Below are 26,425 nucleotides of genomic sequence, written 5' to 3'. Positions count from 1 at the left end.
ATACATACATACATACATACATACAGAGAGAGAGAGAGACAAATGTGGTGTTAGTGTGCCGTGGAGTCAGTTTCGACTCGTAGCAACTCTGCATACACTTTGTTTCATTGCAGTGGTTATAATTCCATTCATGTACCATCAGTTAACAGTATTTCTCTCTATTCATTTTAGCTTTTTTTTTTTTTTTAAACACTCAGCCATATATAATAATTTACACCACCAAAGGGCACATTCTACAAGTCTGCCTTCTGGCCTCCAGCTCTCAGTCCCTCTCTTTCCATGAATCTAGAGTCCTCAGCTGCTCCCTCTCTCCATGTCTCCATCTCTGCCTCCACCTCTGGTATCGCTGCTTCTCTGGATAAGGTCCCGCATTATTCTTGTGCTCTTCTCCCTTGATGATCCTAGGATCCTCTGTGTCTGGACTATAACATTAACGCCCCCCCCACCACCACCACCATTTTTTTTTTTTTAACAAAACTTCTACCTTTACAATTGTGACAGTCGCAATTAATAATGATAACAGTTACTCACTATTGAATCATTAGAATCTCATCACCAACTCTTTTTACCAGACCCATCTTGACAAGGTGAAAACTATTTGGTGGGGACTCTTATCTTCCCCCATACACTCTTAAACTGAACTCCCTCTTGAAACCTGGTAAGCCAGTCACTTCAAGCCTTTATTCACCTCCTTATTTTAGGTAGCCAGTGTCTTAAGTTGCCCCTCCCTATCTACCCTCTATACAGAGGGGATAGCATTGATACTTAATGTGAAGACTCCTTCCCTCTCAGTTGGTATTTTCAGCTACTCCTTCCATAAGTATAGGTTAAGTTCATCAAATTCCAGCAATTTACCCTTGTTTCCTTTCTCAAAAATTGTTTTGTTAGTTTTTTTATCTTTCTGTAGTTGAGTTCTGATTATCAAGCCATCGAGGCTAAGTCAAATGGGTACTGTCTGCAACTTTGGGTGTTCTTGTGTGTCTCCCCTCGCTTCATATCAGCTGGATACTTTGCTCTCAGCTCTAGCCCTCCATGGCTATGTCCTTGCCCATGGGCTCAGGTGTTTTCAGGTCTCGCCATACTTTGGGCTAATCAGCCCTTCCTTTTCTCTCTCTCATATCCAGGTTAATGGGAGTCTGTAGAACTTGGTTGAACTCAGCCCATTTCTTCATTGCTGCCTTTCCCCATCTTCCACTCACCTGTAGACCAGTGTGGTTGACAGCAAGCTTACATAACCTCATGTATTCCCTTTGAGTTTCAGCCTTAGAGGAGTGGGGTTTGCTCTGAAGGGACTTGATTGCTTGCCTTAATGTCAAACCATATTTACTTTTATAATCGGAATAGTTAATGATGGTATTTTAAAAATTCTTGTTAATAAAACTATCAAAGCTTTAGAGATCTATTAGAATAGTTTTATTGCAATATTGGTAGATTTTCTTTAAGATAAGCATTTTCATGTCACCAAGAAATTGTAATATTAGAGGATTGTTGGTATTTGGCAATTCACTGGCTTTTAAATAGGTACAATTTATAGACTGCTTTTTGGTAGTTTCAAACATGATCTTTTTATAATACTATGTTTTAATTACCTGCCCTGGAGTTGATTTTTGATCTCATGTGACAGAGAACTGCACCTCAGGGTTTTTGAGCCTGTGATCTTCTAGAGCCAGTTCTTTCTCCCTCAGGGAGCTTGGGTGGGTTGGAACTGCCAAATATTTAACCCTTTCGCCACCAATGCTCCTTTATATTAAGTTAATGGCAATGAGTAATGTGCTTTCACAAGCCATGGTATTTTCAGTAACCTCATATGAATGCGAAAGCTGAACAGTGAATAAGGAAGATTGTAGAAGAATTGATGCCTTTGAGTTGTGGTGTTGGAGGAGAATACTAAAAGTGCCATGGACTGCCAAAAGAACCAATAGATCTGTTTTGGAAGAAGTGCAGCCAGAGTGCTCCTTGGAGGCTAGGATGGCTAAGCTTTGTTTCTCATACTTTGGACATATTGTCAGGAGGGAACAGTCGCTGGAGAAGGATGTCATGCTGGGTAAGATGGAGGGTCAGAAAAAGAGGAAGACCCCCAATGAGATGGATCAGCCAGGTGGCATCATTGATGGCGTGAAGTGTGGCAGCAGTAGTGAGGTTGGCCCAGGATTGGACATTGTTTTGTTCTGCTGTTCATGGGGTCGCTATGAGTCGGTTTCGACTCGATGGCACCTGACAACAACAACAACAATGTGCTTTATTTAATCATTTCTCTTTATTATTACAGCTTCGTAATGGGAGGAATCCTTTAGATCTCATCGCTCCAGGTTCCAGGCTAGAATGTCAAGCTTTCCAGGACTCTTTAAGCACTTGGATTGTTACTGTCGTAGAAAACATTGGGGGAAGACTGAAGCTGCGGTATGAAGGACTTGAAAGCTCTGACAGCTTTGAACACTGGTTGTATTACTTGGATCCATTTCTTCATCACGTTGGTTGGGCCACTCAACAGGGATATGAACTTCAGCCCCCATTAGGTGAAGAGTAACATACCATTTTTCTTTTAATTATTATATTAAATACTGATAAAAAAATACTCATAAAAAATACTCATTTTTATGAGACTGGAAAATGCAGTGTTCTGCGTATTGTGAAAGCCTTTGTTATGCTAGTTCACATAATAATTCTTTTTCTTGCTTTTGTGATTTGCCACATATACTGATATAACTTCATAGATTTCTGTTCCTACCCATACCTGTCCCCTTGATAAAATCAAAGAGAACTTCTCACTTTAGCATTCAGATAAGTAGAACAGATTTTGAATTCGTATCAAATTACTGATTGAATTAAATTCCCCAAACATTGTAACTTTAGTGATTGTTAACATCAGTTTGTATTGGCATCATGTGCCCCATTTGCGGTTATGTGTTATATGATTTTTAAAATTGACTACAAGGCATTTTCCCAGAACTTCCTATCTGTTCTGACCAGAGCAGACAGATTACTAAGGGTAAAGGTACAGGCCTTTGAGTGAAGATAGGTATAAATGGACTTGAGCCCCCACACACATATATATTTATTTATTTTTGCTGATTTGGATGCTCTCAGAGTAGTTAGGAAGTGTATAGGTTTTCTCATCATTTAAAGCATCCTGCCTTGTTTTGCTAAAGCCATCAGACATCTGAAAAAAGAAGTGGAGTGGCAAGAGATCTTGGCCAAAGTGAAAGAGGAGGAGGAAGAGCCATTACCATCTTACTTGTTTAAGGTAAGAACAGAAACATGTGATAGGCAGGTACTTCTATCCTCACAATGGAGTCAAACAAATTGGGAAGAACAGCGTAAACTAACGCCTGAGGCCAATGAGAGTTCTGTGGCCTGTGGATTAGGGAGGAAAGAGGCTTTCCAGCTGGACTGGTCATCGGCTCTTTTTTTATCTTCTAACTCTGGCAGTGTAGTGGTTACGAATCGGGCTGTGAACCACAAGGTCAACAGTTCGAAACTACCAGCTGTTCCACAGGAGAAAGATGAGGCTTTCTGCTCCCATAAATATTTACAGCCTCAGAAACTTGTAGTGGTTACAATTAGGGCTGACAACCTCAAGGTCAGCAGTTCAAACCTACCAGCGGTTCCACAGGAGAAAGATAAGGCATTTTGCTCTTGTAAAGATTTATAGCCTCGGAAACCTTGTGCAGGGTCACTGTGAGTCAGAACCAACTCCATGGTACTTAACAACAACAACAGTAGTTTAGGGTTTCTCCTAAGGTCCCTTAAAGCATTTTGGACCTTTTCTTTTCTACTCTTAACGACATCGTTCTAACTTGTCATAATTTTCTTTCTTTCTTTTTTGATGCCTCATCTCATTTGTGTTCAAAATGTGGAGTGTAAGAATACTTTTACAGACTTTGTCTATGTTTTTTTTCCGCAAAATGTTTTTTTTTCAGGGAAGAAAATTACATGGCTAGGTAATTTACCAGAAGCTTCACAGTTTAGATAATTTGAGTGGTATTCAGCCATATTGGAGTATAAAATTAATATGAAAACACTATATTTTCAGGACAAAAAAGTGATTGGCACACATGCTTTCTCTGTAAATATGAAATTGGAAGCTGTTGACCCCTGGTCTCCTTTTGGGATCTCTCCTGCTACAGTTGTTAAGGTAAACTGGGGACTAGAGCCTGGACACCAGAGAAGCAGGGCATCGTTGTAATCAGCGGGGAGGCCACAGTGTCGGCACAGTTTGGAGGCAGGCAGTGTTATCAGTGTGCAGCCAGGTGCAGGCTTAGCTGAGGTAGGAGATGTGTGGGAGTGGCAATAAGTGTGAGGTCTGGTTGTGGGGTGGCCCCAGTGATGTAATTTGGATTCAGACTTCTGCCTTTTAAAAGACCCAAAAAAATAAGGTAGGACACTCCAGCCGGTATTAGCCACAAGAACTGGGCAGACTGTCAAGGCCAAATACTCATTTACTAGGTCTGAGTCATAAAAGAAGTTCAGTTTGGGGCAAGAGCTGAAGCCCTTTTCCTGAAAGTATAACCAGAAGTCAAGTGCACATCAAGAAACACTTGTCTAGATCCTGTGTTATTTGGGCTGTTGGCTTTTAAATTTTCTTTACTTTGGAAGAAGATTTTCTCATAGCAAGAAGAGATGCTAAACTTGGAAGTAGGGTCAGAAGACCCTCTATAGTGTCTGATGGGATGTGGGATAGGAAGGAGCCAAGAAGAGGTTCATTATAATTCATTTTGGCATTTGAAACTGGACTTGGATCTAATTTACTGGCATAGCCAACTCCTTATAGAACGAACTAAATTCAGAGTTACAGTCTAGAGTTTGTTTCTTCCTGACTGTAATCATGGGCAAGAGAGTTTAATCTCTTTTAAAACTCAGTTTCCATATATGCAAAATAGGGTTAATAATAGTACCTAACTCAAATCTGCTGCACAAGACCTTTTTAAAGTGTTGAAGAGCAAAGATGTCAGCTTGAAGACTAAGGTGCGCCTGACCCAAGCCATGGTATTTTCAATAACCTCAGATGCATGCGAAAGCTGGACAGTGAATATAAGAAAGACCGTATAAGAATTGATGCTTTTGAGTTAATGGTGTTGGAGGAGAATATTGAAAGTGGCATGGGCTGCCAAAAGAACCAACATATCTGTGTTGAAAGAAGTGCAGCCAGAGTGCTCCTTGGAGGCCAGGATGGCCAAACTTCGTCTCTCATACTTCAGACATATTGTCAGGAGGGACTAGTCGCTGGAGAAGGATATCATGTTTGGTAAGATGGAGAGTCAGAGAAAAAGAGGAAGACCTCCAGCGAGATTGATTGGCAAAGTGGCAGCATCAATGTGCTCAAGCATGGCAACAATTGTGAGGTTGGCCCAGGATCGGGCAGTGTTCATTCTGCTGTGCATAAGGTCGCTATGAGTCGGTACTGACTTGATGGCACCTAACAACAACATTAAAGGACTCCTGTGTGGCAGTGTAGATGAAGCACAAGTCAACAGTTCAAACCAGCCACCCGCTCCTTGGAAACCCTATACAGTATTACTGTGCATTGTAACCGACTTGATGGCACTGAACCTCATTAGATTATTAAAAAGATTAAAATTAAAACACTACATGAAAAGCATTCTGTTAAAACAATGCCAGGTATAGAACTAGCATTTATTGAACACTTAGTATTATTGTTAATACCCAGTGTAGCTATGAATAGCCACTTTGGTGGCATGGCGGTTAAGCGCTTGACTCAATTGCAAAGTTAGTGGTTTAAACCCATTAACTGCTCCTTGGGAGAAAGATGTGATAGTGTGCTTCTTTAAAGATTTACAGTGTAGGAAACCCTGTGGAGCAGCTGTACTCTGTAGTGTAGGGTTTCTAGGAGTCAGAATAGACTTGAAGGCAATGGGTTTAGTTTGGTTAGTTGCTGTGAACTTTAGTAAAATGTTTGGTTATGTTAAGGAAAAGGCATGTACGTACACACACACCTAAAACAATTTGTTTGTTTTATCTGTTAAATTCTATTCACAGGTTTTTGATGAGAAGTACTTTCTGGTGGAAATGGATGATTTACGACCAGAGAGTTATGCGCAGCGATCTTTTGTGTGTCACGTTGACAGTCCTGGCATTTTCCCTGTGCAGTGGAGTCTGAAGAATGGTTTACACATCAGTCCTCCGCCTGGTGTGTGCCTAGTTCTTGTCTGAATTGTTCAGTGAATGTTTAACTTTGAAAATGATATTTATCAGATGAAATTATCTGAATCTTTTGTCCTTTCATGCCTTCCCTAACATTTCTGGAGACTGAGAAGTATAACTGAAGACTCTGATTCCATTTATATGCATATTTACAAGTTAAAAATCAAGTTGAGACACTCTTAAATAAAGTATGTTCAATTCTCTTAACTTTAACAAATACATCTTCAGGCACCCTGGAAGGCCAAATTCAAGCATGGCATTCAGTGCTGGGTCTTTAGTTCATTCCATCATGTGCCTGTCCGGAGGTCACAGGGGGTTAGGATCTAACTCACAAGAAGAGGATGTAGGGCTAGGAGGCAGAGTATCCTAACTTTTAGGTTTCTGGACCGACTTCATCAGGGAGATTTATGGGCAACAGTAGGACTCAGGCTGTAAATAGAAAAGTAATGGTTTCTTTTCCTGGTGTTTGCAATTTTCTCAAAACATAATCCTGGACCCTTTAATCAAGGCTTTTACATCAAACTAAGCTGAGTTTCACTGACATTTATTTTAAATGTTTAGCTTCAAAGTATATGGAACCCCCATTCTAAAGTGTCAGGTGTTTATCTGCTATTCATGTCAGCCAATCAGATTATTTGATTGATAGTCTATGTGTACTTTATTATGAGGCTTTTAGTAAAGCATGGCTTCACTTTCTCACTGATGCCTGATGGAACACTGGGCTGGAAGTGCTCTTTTGTATTAACAGGGGTCGTAAACTCCAGGGCCTTCTGTCTTCCATTTAGCTGCATTCATCCAACAGACATTTATTGAGTGTTTGCTATGAATTAGGCATTGGGCTTGTCACCAGGGAGACAAAAATGATTATAGTACAGTCTCTTCTTTCAAGGAGTGAGTAGGAGAAAACAATACCAGAACTTCCCAGGCTTCTCCATCAGTGAAAGCCGAGGTGTGGAGAGGATGTTCTTGCTCTGCAGGAAGGCTCTGGACTTCTCTTCCAAGTTCTTTATCCTGTCTGCTACTTTTCTGTGAAAATAAAAGCTAATCATTAACAATATTGAAGGTTTCAGTATTGTTACAGACAACTCAGCTTTCTTTGTAGAATATGGGAGGGTAGTGGATTATGTAACTGAACTGTAAAAATGGACACAGAGGCAGATCCCAGTGCTGTGTTGAGTTGGGCGGGGAAGATGATTTCTGGAGCTATTTGGCTACAAGGTGTCCTGATCTTGAGTGGCTCACTCTGTCTGTGAGAGAATAAGCTGTGCAGGGCCAGAGAGCAGCTCAGACATGGGAGTTGACCCAGTGCCTCACATACAGTAGTGCTGAGTAAGGGGATCCAGTGGGAGGATCAAGATCCTCCTAGACTTAAGCTGAGAGTTAGACAACTCTTTATAAAATTAATTCAGGATCCAGGTCTTAACAGCATTATACTTCCGTAGAGCATGAATCAAAGCAAAGTGAACAGCCTTTCAGTTGAGAGACTCATATCAACTAAGACATTGGAGTAATCTTTGTCAAAGAAAAAGTGTTTGCTGATTAAATAGTACTGTAGATGATTTACTGCTTCTTTCCCTTGAGAGCCTAAGTCATAATAGAATTGATCATAAGACTAAATTTATATGGACAATTTTTATGTACAAGTCAAATCCAGTTGTACTATCTAAAATTTTGCTGGAAAATTGTCAGAAACTAACTCTATAAAATGTTGCTCAAAATAAGTGCCTTGTTTGAAAATTGAAAGTTAAAAAATATATCCAGAGAATTTTATTGTAATATTATGGTTTACCAGAGTTGTTCTATTTTTAAAAAATTAGCAATCCTTTGAATTTATAGGGTGTCTTTCTCCCTCTAAGGAGCCTTGATAGTGCAGCTGCTAACTAAAGGTCAGCAGTGTGAACCCACCCAATAGCTTAGAGGGAGAAAAACCCTGGCAGTTTGCTTCCATAAAGATGCCAGCCTTGGACATCCTGTGCAGTTCTTCGCTGTCCCGTAGGACCGCCATGAGTTGGAATCGACATGATGGAAATGAGTCTTTTTCTCCTTGTTGTTGTTGTTGTTAAGTGCTGTCGAGTTGTTTCTGACTCATAGTGACCCTGTATAAGGTATCTGAGGAACAGCTGGTGAGTTTGAACCGCTGACTTTGTAGTTCAAGCTGACCTTGAAGTCTAGCACATTATCCCACAATACCACACCAGGACTCCTTTTCTCCCTGTAGAACGATTGAAGTCCCCAAATAAGGAAACTTGGAAGTTTTGGGTGTGTGCCAAGCAGAGTGTTAAAGTCACGTAGGCATGTACGGTGTAAATCACTGTTCTTTTATCTCTTCTAGGCTACCCAAGCCAGGACTTTGATTGGGCCGACTACCTCAAACAGTGTGGTGCTGAAGCTGCACCGCAGAGGTGCTTCCCATCGGTGAGAGTCCCTGACCCATCACAGGTGCTGCTGGGCCTGCCAGCTGGGGGTTGCTGTGCTCCCTTGATTCTTAGGATCATTACACTCCGCCCTAATTAGCACCTTATCGGTTGTGATTAAATGGTTCAAAGAAAAATGCATTTACTGCATACATTCATCTATTCATTTAAAAACATTTCTTAGTAGCTGAAATCATAAGAATTTTGAAGTTTTAGTCCAAAATTATTCTTGATGGTTCAGTAATGTGGAAAAATGTTATAATATTAAGTGGAGAAAAATTTTAGATCTCTGTAGAAATGCATCAAAATAATTAATACATAGTTTAAAAAGCCAACTTGCATTAAAAGACTTAGAACATAAAACAACAGCCCTATTTCTCTGCAGTCCCTCACGCCTTCTATTTCTTGTCCCATAAGTAACCACTCTTTATTCTTCTCACAGTAATTCTGGTATTCATACATCTTCACTTTTTAAATATTGTGCTGCTATCTTTTGAGCCATTAATTTTAGACATGTCTGTTGGTTCTGTATTATGGAGCAAATTTAGCAATTTTATATTACCTTTCCCCTCTGCATTACCTACCTCTTCTTCCTGTTAGAGTTATATATTTCAATTTTGGGCTAAATCTAGATTGAGTGTTTATATTATTATATGCATTCAAATATTATTCGCACTGAGCACTATTTTATGGTTATGCTTCCTTTTTATTTGTCCTCAAGTTAACCTTGTTTTTCATTTGCTATTTTCTTTGTATCTACTGCTAGATCTTTCCACACTGTACAGTAATTTCTTATTACTATTTTCCACAAAGCCCATGAGATCAGGAATCTGTCATTTCTAATAATTTTTTTAGAGACATCCCTCCTAACAACCTCCATTCTCTATCTCTGGACTGCTTATTCTCAAGGCTTGCCATGTAGGTTTAATCCTGTGACTGTCCTTCAGTGTCAGCTCACAGAATTGCTTCTCCCCTGCTTTATGCTTTGGGATCTCGGTTTCATATGTCTCATACCCTTTTCTTTCTTTGTTTCTCCTTATTTTGAGTGTAGCCTATCTTTGAGTAGCTTCCTATCACAGGATGCAAGAGAGATATAGAGTCTTTATTTTACTAACTTGACTGATCGTTTGGCCCAATATGGAATTTTAGTTTGGAGGTGACTTTATTTCAGAATTCTGAAAGCATTGGTGTATTGTTTTCTGGCTTCCAGTGGTGCTGACAAGAAATTCAGAGCCATTTTAATTCTTTTTTTATTGTAGATCTGTTTTCTGTTTCCCTCTATGGAAGTTATAGAATCTCTTTGACACCACTTTTCACAGTGATAAGTGTTATGTGGGCCTTAACCTCAGTGCTGGTCTTAGTGGGCATGCAGTAGTGGTCATGCATGCCTTCAGTAGTGGTCATGCATGCCTTCTGTGCTAGGACATTTTCCTGAGTCTACTTCTTTGATATCTTTCCTTCATTCCATTTTTCTCTCCTCTCTTTCTGAGATTCCCATTATTGGATGTTGATCCTTTGGATCAGGCTTATATTTTTTTGAGTTTTTTTTTTTCTTTTTTCTTTCTCAAACTATCTTCCAAGCTTTGAGTTTTTGGTATTAGGTTTTTTATACTCCAGAACTCTTTTTTTTTTTTTTCTTTCTTTCTGATAATTAGTTTTAATAGCATACTATTCTTGTGTTAAGGAGCTCTGGTAGTATAGTGGTTATGAGTTGGGCTGCTACAGCAGTTTGAAACTACCAGCTGTTCCACAAGAGAAAGATGAGGCTTTCTGCTCTCGTAAAGATTACAACCTTGGAAACCCTATACAGGGTCACTATGAGTCAGAACTGACTCCACGGCACACTACCACCGCTCTTGTATTAGGGTCCTGGTGTGGCACTGTAGGATAAACACTGGACTGCTGACCTACAAGTTTGTAGTTCAAGCCTACCAGCCAATCCTTGGAAACTCTATTAAGGGTTGCTATGAGTCAGAACCAACTCAGACATTCAACAGCACTTAAGAACAACCGCAACAGTTCTTGTTTTAAGGTGGCCTCTCTGAGGATATTAAACATCTCCTTTTCTTAGGAAGTTTCACTTCTTGAATAATTTCTGCATTCTCCAAATTGCTTATTTTTTCTGTTTTGATATTTAGCTTCCATATCCTTAGATGTCTGGCAATCCTTGGTTTTTGTTTACATTTAAAAATGTTGTCGTTAAGTGCCATCGAGTTGGTTCTAACCCTTAGCGACCCTTTATAGGGTTTCTGAGAAGCAGCTGGTGAGCTGGAACCACCGACCTTGTGGTTCAAACGGACTTTGCAGTCCAGCTCATTAACATACAGTGCCACACTAGGACTCCCATTTAAGAATGGAGAACTTAAAAAACAACAACAAAGCTAACTGGAAACTCTGAGGATGTGGGGAGGGCTTGTCAACCTTGAACTTTCCTATAGGGTGAGATTTGGCTAGCCATTTGTTGTTGCTGTTGTGTGCTGCTGTATCTGTTCCAACACATAGTGACCCTGTATAGGGTTTCTGAACTGCCAGCCTTGCAGTTAGCAGGCTAGTGCTTATCCTACAGGGCCACACTAGGGCCTAGTCATTTGTTGGGAAAATTTAAATCCATATTACTTATGTGTTTCTCTTCAGTTGTCAGATTATCACAAAAAGTCTCTTCTAGCTTCCAGCCTGCAGGATCCAGGTCTGACTGCTGAAGTTCTAGTGGATTTCTTAGAGACAAGGGGCTAAGCTGTCTCTCATTCCATATAACCCTTCATGCACATTCTCAATGCTTCCTTGTGTCTCCTTGCCCAAGGATCTTTTATTTGATTCTCTAGAACAGGCTTGGGGAACGTCTGGCCTGCGGGCCATATAAGGCCCTCAAAATCATTTGGTCTGGCCCTTCTAAGGCAACCACATTTCTAGCCATCTCATCATTAAGTGCTGTTGAGTCGGTTCTGACTCATAGTAATCCTGTATAGGGTTTCCAAGGAGCAGCTGGTGAGTTTGAACTGCTGCAGTCCAGTGCTGATCCTACAGTGATACCAGAAGTCCAGCCATCATGTTGTTAGTAAGTGCCATTGAGTCAGTTCTGAGGAGCAGCTGGTGAGCTTTAACCACTGACCTCGCAGTTCAAACCAACTTTGCAGTCCAGTACATTAGCATTGTTGTTGTTGTTAAGTGCCTTCGAGTCGGTTCCGACCCATAGCGACCCTGTACAGGGTTTCTGACCAAATAACAGCAATCTAATTTTTAAGGTGATAATTTTGTACAGGGTCGCTATGGGTCGGAACCGACTTGACGGCACTTAACAACAACAACAACAATTTTGTATGGCCTTCAAGTGATGTTATAAATTTTAGCAGAAAAATGGTTCCCCACCTCTGCTCTAGAAGGTAAATCTCACCTTCTATAGTGGAGGGGAAGGGACAGTTGCCCTAGGATATGGAGTGGAGAAATGATGCATGATCTAAATGCTTCTTAAATATTTCAGTAAATCCTGTATTTTGAATATTTTTCCTCTACATCTACTTACCTCGTACCTGGTGCTGTCATCTCTTAGCTCTCCTCACTGCCAGCTAGATTCACCTTTCTTTTGATCTGCTAAGTTAGTTACCACTGTTGTTGTTGTTATGTGCCGTAGCATTGATTCCGACTCATAGCGACCCTGTATAGGGTTTCCGAGGCTGTAAATCTTTACGGGAGCAGAAAGCCTTGTCTTTCTCCTGTGGAACAGCTGGTAGTTTCAAACTGCTGACGTTGCAGTTCACAGCCTGATTCGTAACCACAATGCTACCAGAGCTCCTTTAGTTACCACTAGTGTCTGGTAAATTTTAGCTTATAGAATGTTGTTTCCTCTTCTGTTATATCCATCTGGTGGATTTATGTCTCAAAAAATACCCGAAAAACTTGGATCATCAAATGAGAGAATAATCAGATACAGATGTTCAGTTCTCCATCTTGACCTAGAAGCTGCAAACATTTTAAACATATGTTTTAAAGGATTCAAATCGTCTATTTATAAGTATTATGTATCCTGAGTGCCTTTTATAATACACATACAACTAGCCACTAAGCAATTTACTATAGGATATGGCCCTTTAAGGAAGGCGAGCTACTAGTGTTTGAAGGTGCGGCACTTAGTCAAGGGCACACACATTAAGTACCTTATTCCAATGAAGACTGGTAACAACCCAGCAAGATAGGTGTTTTAACGTCATCTGATAGATGACACAAGTGAGGCAGAAAAAAACGTTACCATTTGTCCAAGGTCTCACAGCTAACAATAATGCAGCAACATTTGACCTCAAAGGCCATACTGCCTGGAATAGCAAGCATCACAGACATTTCCCTTTGTTTCATTAACAAACAAAAGGATAGCTTTAAAGTGTCAATACAGGAATTAAATACTTCTTGAAAACGGTCTTCCAGCTGAGCATATTGCGTTAACCCAGAGTGTGTATCTGATGTGATTCCTTTATTTCCTAGTCAATTTATGAGCATGAATTTAAGGAGAACATGAAGCTTGAGGCAGTGAACCCTCTTCTCCGTGAAGAGGTATGCATTGCCACCATAACTGCAGTGAGAGGCGCCTACCTGTGGCTCCAGCTGGAAGGTAAACACCAACACCTCTGAAAGCCTTCCTGTGTCCACTCTCTGTTGCTTTTCATGGTTTCTCCTGTAATGCAGCTTGTTAAACCGAATGAATTCGCTAGATATGGGTCTTAGTTAGGGCCTTCTAATTTATAATGCAAGATTCTAAGTTAAGAATGTATCTATCTGTCTTTGATTTTCAAAGTTTAGGAAATGAATGTGATTTAAAAAGCCATCCCTACAGATTTCCCTGTTTTCTTGAAGAGGAACGTATAGGTCAAATAGTATATATTCTAATGTGACCAGGATAAATGGGCATAAGCAGTAATGCCTAGCTTACTCAAAGGATAATGTTTTGGTTACCCCAAACAAATAGAATGAAAAAGCATGTGCAATAGAAATGATGTTGTTGTTGTTGTTAAGTGCCGTGGAGTCAGTTCGAACTCATAGCGACACTGTACAGGGTTTCCAAGGCTGTAAATGTTTACGGAGGCAGAGAACCTTATCTTTCTCCCGCGGAATAGCTCGTAGTTTCAAACTGCTGACTTGCGGTTCACGGCCCAATTTATAACCACTACGCTACCAGAGCTTCTTGATAAAAACGATACTTGATACTAAAAGCAATGGGCACTGATGGGACGGGTTTGTGTGAGTAGCCAGCACTGCAATGACTGTATGGCCTAACTTTCTTTCCTGTTTCTACTGCTAAACAGATTCTGAATGTATACTTTCATGCAGCTCTTGTCGAGCAACTTGTATTCATTACTTCTGGATTTGATTTCACTGGTCTGCTTTCTGGTTGAGTACTAGAACTAATGTTCTAATCAAGTAGAACTGTCATTTTTTGCCTTTTAGTTTCCAGTTACTTAAAAGAATTGACTATAGTATTTGTTGACCATATGAACATCTGATACCCGTTCCAGTAGTTAATTTGCTATTCCCCAGTTAAGAGACACCCTGTATATTTAGTACCCTCTTAGTACCTTATATCAGTACTCTCAGGGGCCCGGGTGATGCGGTGGGTTAAAAGCACTGGACTGCTAACTAAAAGATCAGCAGTTCGAACTTTCCAGCCATTCCACAAGAAAAATATGTGGCAATCTGCTTTTGTAAAGATTTACAACCTGGAGTCCCATGTAGCAGTTGTACTCTGTCCTATAAGGAAGGCTCAGTCCGAGTTAGAATCAGCTGGACTGCAGTGGGTTGGGTTGGGGTTATTTTTAGATCTGTTTTTTTTTTTTTTTTTTGTGGGGGGGGGGTTTTTTTTTTTTTTTTGAGGTGGGGGCAGCTTATTGTTTTTTCTTCATGTTTATCATATTTGAAAAAGTGAGACCTCTGTAAATGAACTGTTCAAGAGACATTGTTTCTGTATTATTACAGCTGTAGAATAATTGTATGTGAAGTAGGTTATTAAGTTTTATTTGATGGTCTATAAAAATATGTATACTATTATTATTAAAATCTAAACAGGTTCTAAGAAGCCCATACCTGAATGTATTGTGAGTGTGGACTCCATGGACATATTTCCTTTGGGCTGGTGTGAAACCAATGGCCATCCTCTCAGCGCTCCTCGCCGAGCACGAGGTATCCATCGACTTCTTTCTTAGAGGGCTGATTGTTAAATACGTTGTGTGTGACTGCTACCAATTAGGATGAATCCAGATACTACAGACCAAAACAAAATGATGTTCTGTTTCTTGTTCCTGCATAGGAAATATATTTATTGCATCAAGCATTTAGTCTTTTATAATTTGTGTGGGTCAGAAACCAGCACACTGCTAAGCTGGGTCCTTTTGGAGCCTCATCTGTCACTAGGGAGCAATCTCGGTGCCAGGCAAGGCTGTGGTTCTCTCCCAACTTAAACATGGGTGTTGACAAGAGTGCAGTTCATCTTGGTTGTTGGACTGAGGGCCTCATCATTTACTAACTGTTGGTGGAGGCTTCCTACAGTTCCTTGCCATGGGGGCATCTCCATAGGGCCCCTTACAGCATGGCAGCTGTCTTCCCTAAGGGAATGTAGATGAGAGAGCAAGATATGTTAGACAAGAAGGAAGCCAGAACCTTTAAAAATCTAATTTTGGAGTATGTAACTTCCCAACCCCAGGAAGAAACTTTGCATCCATTAATAATCACCGTCCCTCTCTTAACTCTTGTTTTTGTTAAGTGCCATCCGTTCAGTTCTGACTCATAGCAACCTTGTATAAGGTTTCCAAGGAGCAGCTGGTGAATTTGAACTGCCATCCTTGTGGTTCAAACCAACCTTGAGGTGCAGTGCATCATCCCACAGTGCCAAACCAAGACTCCCCTCTTAATCCTTGTTGTTATTAAGTACCGTCGCGTTGGTTCCAAACCATAGCAACCTTGTATAGGGTTTCCGAGGAGCAGTTGGTGAGCTTGAACCACCGATCTTGCATTCAAATGACTTTGCAATCTGGTGCATTAACCCACAGTGCCACACCAGGACTCCCTAGGCAATCACTAGTCTACTCTCTTGTCTTTTTAGACATGCCTATTCTGGAATTCATATAGATGGAATCATACAATGTACAGTCTTTGTTACAGGCTTCTTACACTTAGCATAATGTTTGAGGATTCATCCATGCTGTATCATGTTGTCGTTGTTAAGTGCTATCAAGTCAGGTCCAACCCATAGTGACCCTGAATAGGATTTCCAAAGAGCAGCTGGTGAGTTAGAACTGCCAGCTTGCAGTTCATACCAACTTTGCAGTCCAGCATATTAACCCATAGCACCACACAAGCAGTACTTAATTCCAACTTTGTTGGTAAGGAATTTGGATATGGCTCATTGGGCAATTTTTGCTTGATATTTCTCATGTCAGTGTATTCAGATGCCAGCTGGGACTGCTGTAAACATCCTTTAATATTGAGCACATATTTCAGTATGTATGCTTTTAAAGAAGAACAAAAGGAAACCTTCCATGTCCCATGAGCATTGTATTGATTTTCTTTTGAATATTTGTTCTACTGTGTTATTGTTGTTAAGTGCTATGGAGTTGGTTCTGGCTTATAGCAACTCTATATAGGGTTGTTTGTTTTAAATTTTTTATTTGAATTGAGTGAAGGTTTAAAGAGCAGATCATCAGTTTACATTCAACAAATTATATACTTTGCTTCATTGCATCGTTACAATCCCCTTCATGTACCAACAGTTAACAGCATTTATCTTTATTTACTTCAACTATTGCATTCCTCCCTGTGTCTCCTGCTCCCTTCATCTTTCCTCTGCTAACCTCCCTCTTGTTGTATATTGCCTGCCTTGCCACCCATGTACACATGTGACTACTCTCTGACCCATGAATAATTCCTCCCCCCAACCATCATAGATTATTTTATCAAGGAAACCTCTTTTTTTCTTTTTAAACTTTTTACAACATTGGTCCATACAAAGTTTGTCCTTTGTGATTGACTAATTTCACTCAGTATAATGTCCTACAGATTCAACCATGTTGTGAACTGTTTCACAGATTCATCATCATTCTTCAACGTTTTATAGTATTTCACTGTGTGTCTGTACCAAAGGTTGTTAAACCGTTCTTCTGTTGATGGGCGTTCAGGCTGTCTCTATCTTTTTGATATGTCTCTTATAGTCAGCATATTGAAAGATCCTGTTTTCTTATCCATTTTCTTCTTTTTGTTTCTTGACTGGTGCACTTTAATCCATTTACGACATTCACTGTAATTATAAGTAGGTATTAATTGATAGTTGTCATTTTGCTGTGTGGTTTTTTTTGTTGTTGTTGTTGTGGTGCTATTGAATTCTTTGTTCCATATAGTTTTCTATGCTGAGTTCATTTTGTTTGTGAGTTTTCTTGTCATTTTCATTTCTGTTGTATTGTTGTTGTTGTTAAGTGCCGTTGAGTCGGTTTCGACCCATAGCGACCCTGAATAGAGTTTCCGAGGCTGTAAATCTTTACGGGAGCAGATCGCCTCATCTTTCTCCCGCGGAGCAGCTGGTAGTTTCGAACTGCTGACCTTCCGGTTCGCAGCCCGATTCGTAACCACTACGCTACCAGAGCTCCTTTTGTTTACTAAATCCTTCTGATTTACCTCTTTTTTTTTTAATTTTGATGTACAGGTATATTCTTTTTCTTTGAGGTTACCCTGTAATTTATTAAATTTTCCTTGCATGAAACAGTCTATTTTATCTTGACATCTCCTTGACTTCCTCATCATATGGAAGGTCTGTATCTACACTGTTCCCTCGTTTTGCTTTGTAGTTGACTTCATTATTGATAGCTCTGGTTCCTTATATTCAGTTTTGTAGGTTTGTTTTACTTTGTTGTTAAAGTGCTGTCGAGTTATTTCCGACCCATGGTGACCCTGTATAGGGTTTCCAAGGAGTGGCTGGTGAGCTTGAACCACCAAAATTGTGGTTCAAACGACTTTGCAGTCCCGTGCATTAGCCCACAGTGCTACACCAGGTTTTACTTTAAATGCTTTTATATCTGGATTGAGTTCTGGGTGGTGGTTCATGTATGAAAATCTCAGGTTGTCCACTGTTGCTGCTTCACAGCCTGAAAAAAACACCCTTTAGCATTTTTTTGTAAGTTGTTCTGTTCAGTACAGAGTTCTTTAATTTTTACTTATCTGGAAATGTCCTAATTTTGACATCATATTTGAGGGACAGCTTTCCTGAGTATATGATTCCTCATTGGCAATCTTTTTCTTTCACAGTTTTGTATATGTCATCTTAATGGCTTCTTGCCTGTCTGGTTCCTACAGAGAAATCAGTGCTTAGTCTTGTTAGTTCTCCTTTGTTGGGTAACTTTTCATTTTTCCCCAAGCTGCTCCCAGGGTTCTTCCTTGACTTTGATTTTGAAGAGTTTGATTATGATATGTCTTGATGATTTTCTTTTGGGATGTATCCTTTTTGGGGTGTATGCAGCTTTTCATATGCTTATCTTCTCGTCTCTCGTGTTGTTAGGGAAGTTTTTTTCCAACAATTCTTTGACAACTTTCTCTTTGCTTGTCTCTTTCTGTTCAGGAATTCTGATGACCCACAAGTTGTTCACAGTATCCCACATAACTCTTAGGCTTTCTTCGTATTTTTTCTTATTGTTCTTCTGGTATACTAGAATTGAGAGTTTACCTCAAGATTATTAATTTGGGCTTCCATTGCTTTGCTTCTACTCCTTTGCCCTTTCAATGTGTTGTCCATTTCTGAGATCTTTATATTAATCTTCTGGATTTCTAATTGCAGGTTTTGTATTGTTTCAAATATTGTATTTACTTGGTCTATTTTTGTAGTGTTTTCCTGAATTCTTCTAACGTTTTTATTGTGTTCTCCTTGCTTTCCTTGATCTTTCTGTCAATCCTCTGATGGTACTTACTTAACATTCTTTTAAATTCGTTTTCAGTTAGTTCCATTACCTTTTCTTCTTCAAAAATGTTTTCTGGCTCTGCATCTTGGCCATATATTTGAGCCATTCTTTCTTGTTTCTTCATGTGAATGAGAATTATCTGTTGTCTTTAGGTTATTGTGGGATTGTTGTATTTTTTTTAAATAAGCTGTGCAGTTGTTGGGCCTAGAGGAGAGAAATCTCTGGTGGGATTCTACAATTCAAGGAGCGCACAGGGGGGTTGTAGAAAAGATGTGACAGCAGAGTTCCTGGCTCTTGATGGAGTTCTTATTGGCCTTGGTGTTTTCTGTGTTTAGGGAACTCAGCCAGAAATAGTTTGTGGAGGCCCTTGATGGAGCTGGTTTCAGTTTCTGTTAGGATCACAGGGCAGCTGGTAGGTAGGGTGACTGGTTAAATGCTGGTCTGGTGGCTCTTCGGGTTTTGTAATTGTTTTGGAGGTGAGTCCACCTGAATACAGGCACAAAAGTGGCACCCCAAAGTGGCACAGCCAGCAGGGTCAGTTTTGGGGATGGATGAGGGTGGGAGCTGGCCACTCTTCTGGTCTCCATGGGGAAAAAGAGGAAATTACATCTCTCCCATTGCCAGTGTGAATCTGCTCTGCCAGATCTCCCTTAGCTGCCAAAACTGCTCACAAGATGTTGGCGCATCATCTGCCAGCTGTACACCAAGTCAGTCTCTCACTCTCTCGTCATCCTCTGCTTGGCCTCTCTTCCCAGTAAGCACTCCATTTACCTCTCTAACCTTTCTTCTGAAGTTCCAGGTTCTAGATTTTTCATCTGTTTCTGTTTTATTTTGTCTTTCAAATCTTTGTGTTAGGGGGTCCATGTAGTGGGTCTGCATAGTCCGCCATCTTGCTGTAAGTCCTCCCTATGTAGAATTTTCAAGAAATGGGTTGAGCCACCAATTAGTGGTTCTTGCTTCTCCTACAGTGTGACACACCAGGACTCCTATTTTGCTTAGAAATTATTAACAGTAGTTGGCTGACCCAGGGAGCCTTGAAAATACTAGTTTTGCTCTTTTTAGAAAAATTCTTACCCAGGAAATGTGTTTAGTCTAGATACTCAAACACATACCCACTAACTGATAGTACTTCCTAGTTAAGGATGGAGTTTTGGTGGTGCTGGCTATTAGCTAAAAGGTTAGCAGCGCAAAATTGATTTGAACCGCACGGTCAGCAGTTCAAGCTCACCAGCCCTTCCTAGGAAATCCTATACTAGGTCCTTATAGCATTTAACAACAACAACAAAGAAAAATGTAAGTGTAAAGCATACATAACTTTTCCTTTGTAGGTTTATTTTTCTTGGCATTTACATATATATTGTCCTCTTACAGTATATAAGCAGAGGAAAATTGCAGTGGTTCAACCAGAAAAACAGTAAGTAATGTAATAGTATGCTTAACATTAAAAAATGAGACTATCTGGAAAAAAAAATAACTATTTCCAACAGTATGTTTACTCATATTTTCTTGGATGAAAGCATAATTTAAAAATTCTACTTTTGATAGTTTTTCTATTTCCCCTTACAATATATGTAGTTTTAAAAATGGCATTATATACAAAAGGTCAGGAGGCCTGGTGACATAGTGGGTTAAGCATTGGGCTGCTAGCTATAATGGCATTTCAAACCGAACAGCTGCTCTGTTGGAGAAAGATGAAACTGTCAGCTCCCATAAAGATTTATAGTCTCAGAATCACTATGTAGCAATTCTGTTCTGTCCAAAAGAGTTGCTGAGTTGGAATCGACTTGATGGCATTCTTAAAATGTCCCACAAATTGGGTTTCCTTTTTCTTTTAGAGCCTAAAGGCACTTGAAAAAAGGTGAAGAGTCCCCATGCTAGTATTTATTTAGGAACACAAAAGATTTTAAAATCTGGATTTGATTTGTCACAGTGAAAAAATCAACAACAAAAACTTGAGGTAGAAGACAACAGTCTAAATAAAAAAACACACTGAAAGGATTGGCTTGGTGTCTCTTCAAGAAACCCTGTGTGTTATTTAAGTGTGTTGAAACATTTAGGTTTTGATTTATTTATACTTTGTAGCTACCTTTGTAGCTTTGTGAGTAACAAAACTGACAATAGCAATAAAGAGAAAGTCCATGGAGTTTGATCAGCCTAGAACTCTAGAGGACAAAAGTTGATCTGCCCCAAAGGGTTTACAAGATTAGAATCTTTATGGAAACAGATTAACACCTCTTTCTCTAGTGGAACAATTTACAGGTTCAAACTGTTGACTAGCGGAAATGCCTAACACTGAGCCACCAGATCTATCAGTAGTTAGATAGCAATGACAAAGAAACTGATCTTGAATTTTTCCTTGACTTATTTGTCAAGACTGATAATGAAGTACGGTCATAAAGTATTCTTTTAAAAAGTAGCCTTTTTTAGTGGTTGTTGTTGTTGAGTGCCGTCGAGTCGGTTCCGACCCATAGCGACCCTGTACAGGGTTTCCGAGGGTGTAAATCCTTACGGGAGTAGAAAGCCTCATCTTTCTCCCGTGGAGCGGCTGGTAGTTTCGAACCGCCGACCTTAAGGTTCACAGCCCGATTCGTAACCACTACGCTACCAGAGCTGTGTACAAAGCAGTTCTCTGGTATTTCATCACATAGTGGTAGTTGTGTGCCATTTTAGAACTAATGGAAGAAGAAAACAAATCCTTTGTAAATAATGTTTCTCTTTTGTGACTTGAAAAAATTATTAGCTTACTTGTTTAAGAATGGCACAAGAAAGTCTGCAAGTTTATTGCTTGGCGTGAATGAATGAAAAGAAAGTTCATTTGAATATGTGCTATCACAGTACTATCTGCAGGCTGTATTATCAGCTCATGAAACCCTGTATGTGAAGTTTTAAAAACCAGTTGCTGGTAAAAACAAACATACAAACAAACTAAAGCCAAATATGGCCAAGGAAGTGCTTTCCATTATAGATTTTCAATCTGCCATATATGAAAGAAACTAACCCTCATACTTTATGAACTTAGGTATTATCTCAGAGTTTTCCTTTTTTTTTTCCTGTTGACCCAGAGTACCGTCCTCAAGAGCTGTCCACGAGGGCCTGAAGAATCAGGAGCTGAACTCCGCAGAGTCAGGTACAAGTGTATGAAATTTTATGGTAACGTGCACTCTTGTTGTTGCAGGTACCATCAAGTCTATTTTCATCTCATAGTGACACATTGTGGCAGAATTGAATATCCTGTAGGGTTTTCTAAGCTATAATCTTAAAAGACACAAATTGCCAGGTCTTTCTCCTATGGAGCAGCTGAGTGAGTTTGGACTGTGAACATTTTAAATAGCAGCCAAGTGCTTAATTACCCATTGTGCCACCAGGGCTTCTTAAAGAGCACCCTTAGGTTCTTTCAGTGACCTGTGTCTGAAAATAACTTAAATCATACATTTAGTTTATAGACTGTGGCTTCATAGAGGGAGTCTCTTATAATTGTGACTTTAAAGAGATATAACTGGCTAAGGAGCCCTGGTGCAGCACTGTGGGATACACAACTGGACCGCTAGGTTGGTTTGGTTTGAACCACAAGGTCAGTGGTTCAAACTCACCAGCCACTCCTCGGAAACCCCATACAGGGTCGCTATGAGTCAGAACCAATTCGATGGCACTTAACAACAACAACACAATGTATTTGGTAAGTGCCATCGAGTCGATTCCAACTCATAGGGACCGTGTATAGGGTTTCTGGGTTTGAACCTCCAACCTTGTGGTTAGCTGCCCAGCGCTTCTCCTCCTGGAGTGGTGCTGTAGGATAAGCACTGGACTTCTTAACCACAAGGTCAGTGGTTCAAACCTACCGGTTTTTCCTCCAAAACCCTACACAGGATCGCTGTGAATCAAAACCAACTTGATAGCACTTAACAAATACACTTTAGTCAGTTTCACTCTTGTAAGTCACAATTAAGAGACTCCCTCTGTGAAGCCACAGTCTATAAACTAAATGTGTGCTTTAAGTTATTTTCAAATACAGTTCACTGAAAGAACCTAAGAGTACTTTTTAAGAAGCCCTGATAGTACAAGGGTTATTTAATTTTAACAGTCATCTCTAGGCTGATATTTCTGTCCACTTATAATAATTGTAGCTGCTCTTTACTGATCACTTTTTGTGTACCTTATGATCACTGATTATAAGGTCCTGGCAGTGTTACAAAGCTCTTTTAGTGCTGCTGATAAATGCCCCAAAGACACACATTCCACTTTAAGTAAAGCTTCAGCCTGAAGGTGCTGAGCTGTAGCTCCATGGGTAGACAAACCAAGCTCTCCTGATTAAATACCTGGAGGTACACTGCAAGTGAGTCTCCTGCCAAAAGGCACTCAGTTTTACTTGCTGCACAGGCCAGGAAGCTCTTGGTTTTGCTGCCTTTACCGCTGCTGCCACTCTTCTACTGTTCCTTTGGTGTCACAGCTCCCTGTCTCCTGGAGTGAGGAGGTTCATAGTGGAGGATCTCAGTCCAAATGACACATTCCACTCCTGGCTCTTCTTTCTTGATGGTAGTGAGGGAATTCCCAGTTCTGCTTCTGAGGTGGCATATTTTAAACCCAGCAGTATGGCAAAAGTGACCACTCCCCCCACCCCCCATCCCCATGTTAGAGTTCCATAAACCCTATTTACATGGTTCCTCTCCTCATCCTACCCACCTTTTGTCATTTGGTGGAAGTTACAAAGACGATGGCTAGAAGCGCCATATCAAGTAATTCACTGTATCACATGAACATAGCAATGAGAATGAACTAACTGTAACTATATACATCAACATAGATACATCTCCCAAATATAATATTAAGTGAGAGAAGCCAGACACCAAAGAGTGTATGATCCTGCTTAACTAAGATACTGGGTAAGAATTTTAATGTTCCTAAGTGAAAGATACTAGGAGTCCTGATGTGGTGCTGTGGGTTAATGCGTTGGACAGAAAATTCCATTTTCACTGCAAGGTTGGCAGTTCAAGTTCACCAGCCACTCCTTGGAAATGTTACACAGAGTCAGAACTGACTTGACAGCAGTTACCAACAAAAAGTGAAAGGTAGAAAGTAGTCCTTCTCAATTCTTATATGTGTGCATCTTCTCTAACACGAGGAATGAACTAACTAGAAATAAGTTTAACAAGTAAAATTAAAGGTTATTTAAGCCAAAAATAGTTGAAGAGAGAGGGGTCCCTAGGCTAGGTACACTCCAAAGCACTGCAGGAAGATGTGGTTACGCTCTGCTTTTACATATACTTTTAGCTCTCTAAGGAATAATAGGAGAGCACTCACAACATTTAAGGCTGCCAAACACACTAGTTTGATAGTCTTAAGGAAACAAATTGTGGTTCTGAATATTAGCCATTGGTCCCTATAAATAATCCAGAATGGAGTGTTGAATAGTTGGTTTTTGAAGTAAAGCCGCCACTTCCTTTTTTGATAGATGTGTAGGGTTCTGGAACAATGCAACATTAACCCAGGAGTTAATTGGGATGATATTCAAGATAGCACAGAGTAATAAATTCTATACTAGAGTTGTTTTAAGTGTAAGGCATTCATTCCAAGAGCACTCTCAGACTTTATAATGAGTGTACATGTTTGTTTTTTCCCCTGTATTCCAACTTTGAAAACATGGAGTGGAAAATGACTTTGTTCTGAATATTTGTGTCTCTTCATTTCCCAGTTATGATTAATGGAAAATATTGCTGTCCAAAGATATACTTCAACCACCGTTGCTTCTCAGGGCCATATCTTAACAAAGGGAGAATTGCTGAGCTGCCTCAATGTGTGGGACCCGGGAATTGTGTTCTGGTCCTCAGAGAGGTAAGATTGTGACCTAGAACAAAAGAACTTGAGAATTTCACAACCATCTCCTAGACTCATTTGTATCGGTGTCATCATGTTGTGTGATAGCTCTAGGTTTGATCAAAAGTTTCATAAAGATCTCTCCTCCATAGGGGGCACTCATTTAAATAGTTCTTCGTGTAGCAGATTCACCTCTGTCAGTGTAGAAAGGTTTTCTATCAGAGACTACATGAGAACTGTGCAAGCATGAGCAATGACATGAATCCAAGAGGCAATGACAGTCCAAGAGGCAGTGTGGCATTAACCCAGGGGCCATGAAAAAGCTACACAGTTGCTGGAGTCATAAAGCTTCTCAGCCAGGGTGCTTTGCTGAGCAAGTATGAAACCTTCTAAACCTTGGGGTGGCAAGGCGGGATGTGGGGCAGCCAAAGTTTCTGGGCTAGATTCCAGTCACAGGGAGGCTCAGCTGTCTACACAGTGACCCAAGCAAATATAAATTTTTGGAAAAGGGCTCGGAAGCATGTGCCAGAGTAACTTGAATTTCATGGTGCCAGCTTCTTCCTTATGATAGTGTTTTGAATAGTTACTTAAAGAAGGACTCAAGTTACCTTATTTGCATCTTTGGGCAGCTGTTGTAACTTTGTTATTAACACTTGTTAATGCATATGACTAGAATTAATCTCCTAAATGCCCTTAACCTTCTAAGTATTAGCAAGAACACTGTGGTTCTAATGTTTTGTTTTGTTTTTCCTCCTTCCCACCCCATATGTCTGCTTTGAAAATGGGACTCAGGTCCTCACTTTACTTATCAATGCAGCCTATAAACCCAGTCGTGTCCTCCGGGAACTTCAGCTGGACAAGGACTCTGTGTGGCATGGTTGTGGGGAAGTCCTAAAAGCCAAGTGAGTAGGCTACTGTACTGTGTTCTTTATTCTTATTCATCTTTAACAGATTACAGAATGTGTTCTCCTGTGGATAATAGTAAAATCCTTATGTTAACTAGGATATTACTTCTTCAGTTATTTATAGTAAGGGAGCATGTTTGTTATCTTTTAATATTTTTCATCCTGGCTAATGCTTCTATAAAATATGCTAAATATGAATGACTAGAAATATGAAATATGAAAGACAAGCACAATTTCATATTATTAGATTCAGGAGACCTTTCCATTTTACCAATAAAGTTTGTAAACACACTTGCTTTCTAATATGGTTTTACAATGAATAGATGCTGTTGGTAGGTTGTATGGGTGTGTGTGCAAGCCACATTCTGAGGCTCACTGCCCCAGGATAAAGGAAAACATAATAGAAAGCTATTTTTCTTTCAGTGTAGACGTTACTATGTGGAAAACCTTACGCTTAGGAACAGAAAGCAGGACCCTTATTTTGCTCATTTATATTTTTGGAGAAATAATTTAGCCTTTCATTGTTACAGCTTACCAGATTATGAGTTTGACTTAAGTACAGCATGCATAAACTCTTTATTGGTTTCCAGGTCTTCAAACTGTAAAGGGCATAGAATATTCTCAGAACTTTTCAGAACTGTTAACATACATGATTTTCTCTGAGTAATCACTAGCCCAATAAACTTGGTGTTTGTTCCACTGACAGATATAAAGGGAAGAGTTATCGGGCTACTGTTGAAATAGTGAAAACAGCTGATCGGGTGACTGAATTCTGCCGGCAAACATGTATCAAACTAGAATGCTGTCCTAACCTCTTCGGTCCACGGATGGTTCTAGACAAATGTTCTGAGAACTGTTCTGTGCTTACAAAGACCAAATACAGTGAGTCGTGTTTTTAAAATTTATTAACTATAGTAGCTAAGGATCATACCTTATATCTTGGGAACGTTTCTTTTGCAGACATTCATATATTAGCATAAGTCAGTAAACTTTTTCCTAAAGGCCTTAGATAGTAACTGTTTTAGGCTATGGGCCTTATGGTCTCTGTTGCATATTCCTCTTTGTTTTGTTTTATTTTTTTAACAGTCCTTTAAAAATTATTATTATTATTTTAGCTTGAGGGCCATACAGAAATAGGTCACATGCCCTAGTTGGTCAACTTTTTTTTTCTTTTTAAATTTAAGGTTTTTATTGTGGATTGAGTGAAAGTTTA

General features: G+C 39.8%; 1 protein-coding gene across 1 annotated transcript in view; it reads left to right on the top strand.

Moving 5' to 3' along the window:
* SFMBT1 (Scm-like with four mbt domains 1) overlaps window positions 1–26,425 on the top strand; it is a 217,504-nt gene that overhangs the window by 176,339 nt on the left and 14,740 nt on the right. The window contains exons 6-17 of the mRNA XM_006876036.1: window positions 2,270–2,516; window positions 3,150–3,244; window positions 4,034–4,135; window positions 5,998–6,148; window positions 8,495–8,577; window positions 13,050–13,176; window positions 14,625–14,738; window positions 19,868–19,910; window positions 21,559–21,623; window positions 24,186–24,325; window positions 25,100–25,209; window positions 25,919–26,094. Of these exons, the coding sequence (XP_006876098.1) occupies window positions 2,270–2,516; window positions 3,150–3,244; window positions 4,034–4,135; window positions 5,998–6,148; window positions 8,495–8,577; window positions 13,050–13,176; window positions 14,625–14,738; window positions 19,868–19,910; window positions 21,559–21,623; window positions 24,186–24,325; window positions 25,100–25,209; window positions 25,919–26,094 (1,453 nt within the window). The remainder of the gene's footprint in view (window positions 1–2,269; window positions 2,517–3,149; window positions 3,245–4,033; window positions 4,136–5,997; window positions 6,149–8,494; window positions 8,578–13,049; window positions 13,177–14,624; window positions 14,739–19,867; window positions 19,911–21,558; window positions 21,624–24,185; window positions 24,326–25,099; window positions 25,210–25,918; window positions 26,095–26,425) is intronic.

The sequence above is a fragment of the Chrysochloris asiatica genome, unplaced genomic scaffold (assembly GCF_000296735.1).
Source record: "Chrysochloris asiatica unplaced genomic scaffold, ChrAsi1.0 scaffold00350, whole genome shotgun sequence".
NCBI lineage: Eukaryota > Metazoa > Chordata > Mammalia > Afrosoricida > Chrysochloridae > Chrysochloris > Chrysochloris asiatica.
This window is presented reverse-complemented; position numbering and strand designations above follow the sequence as displayed.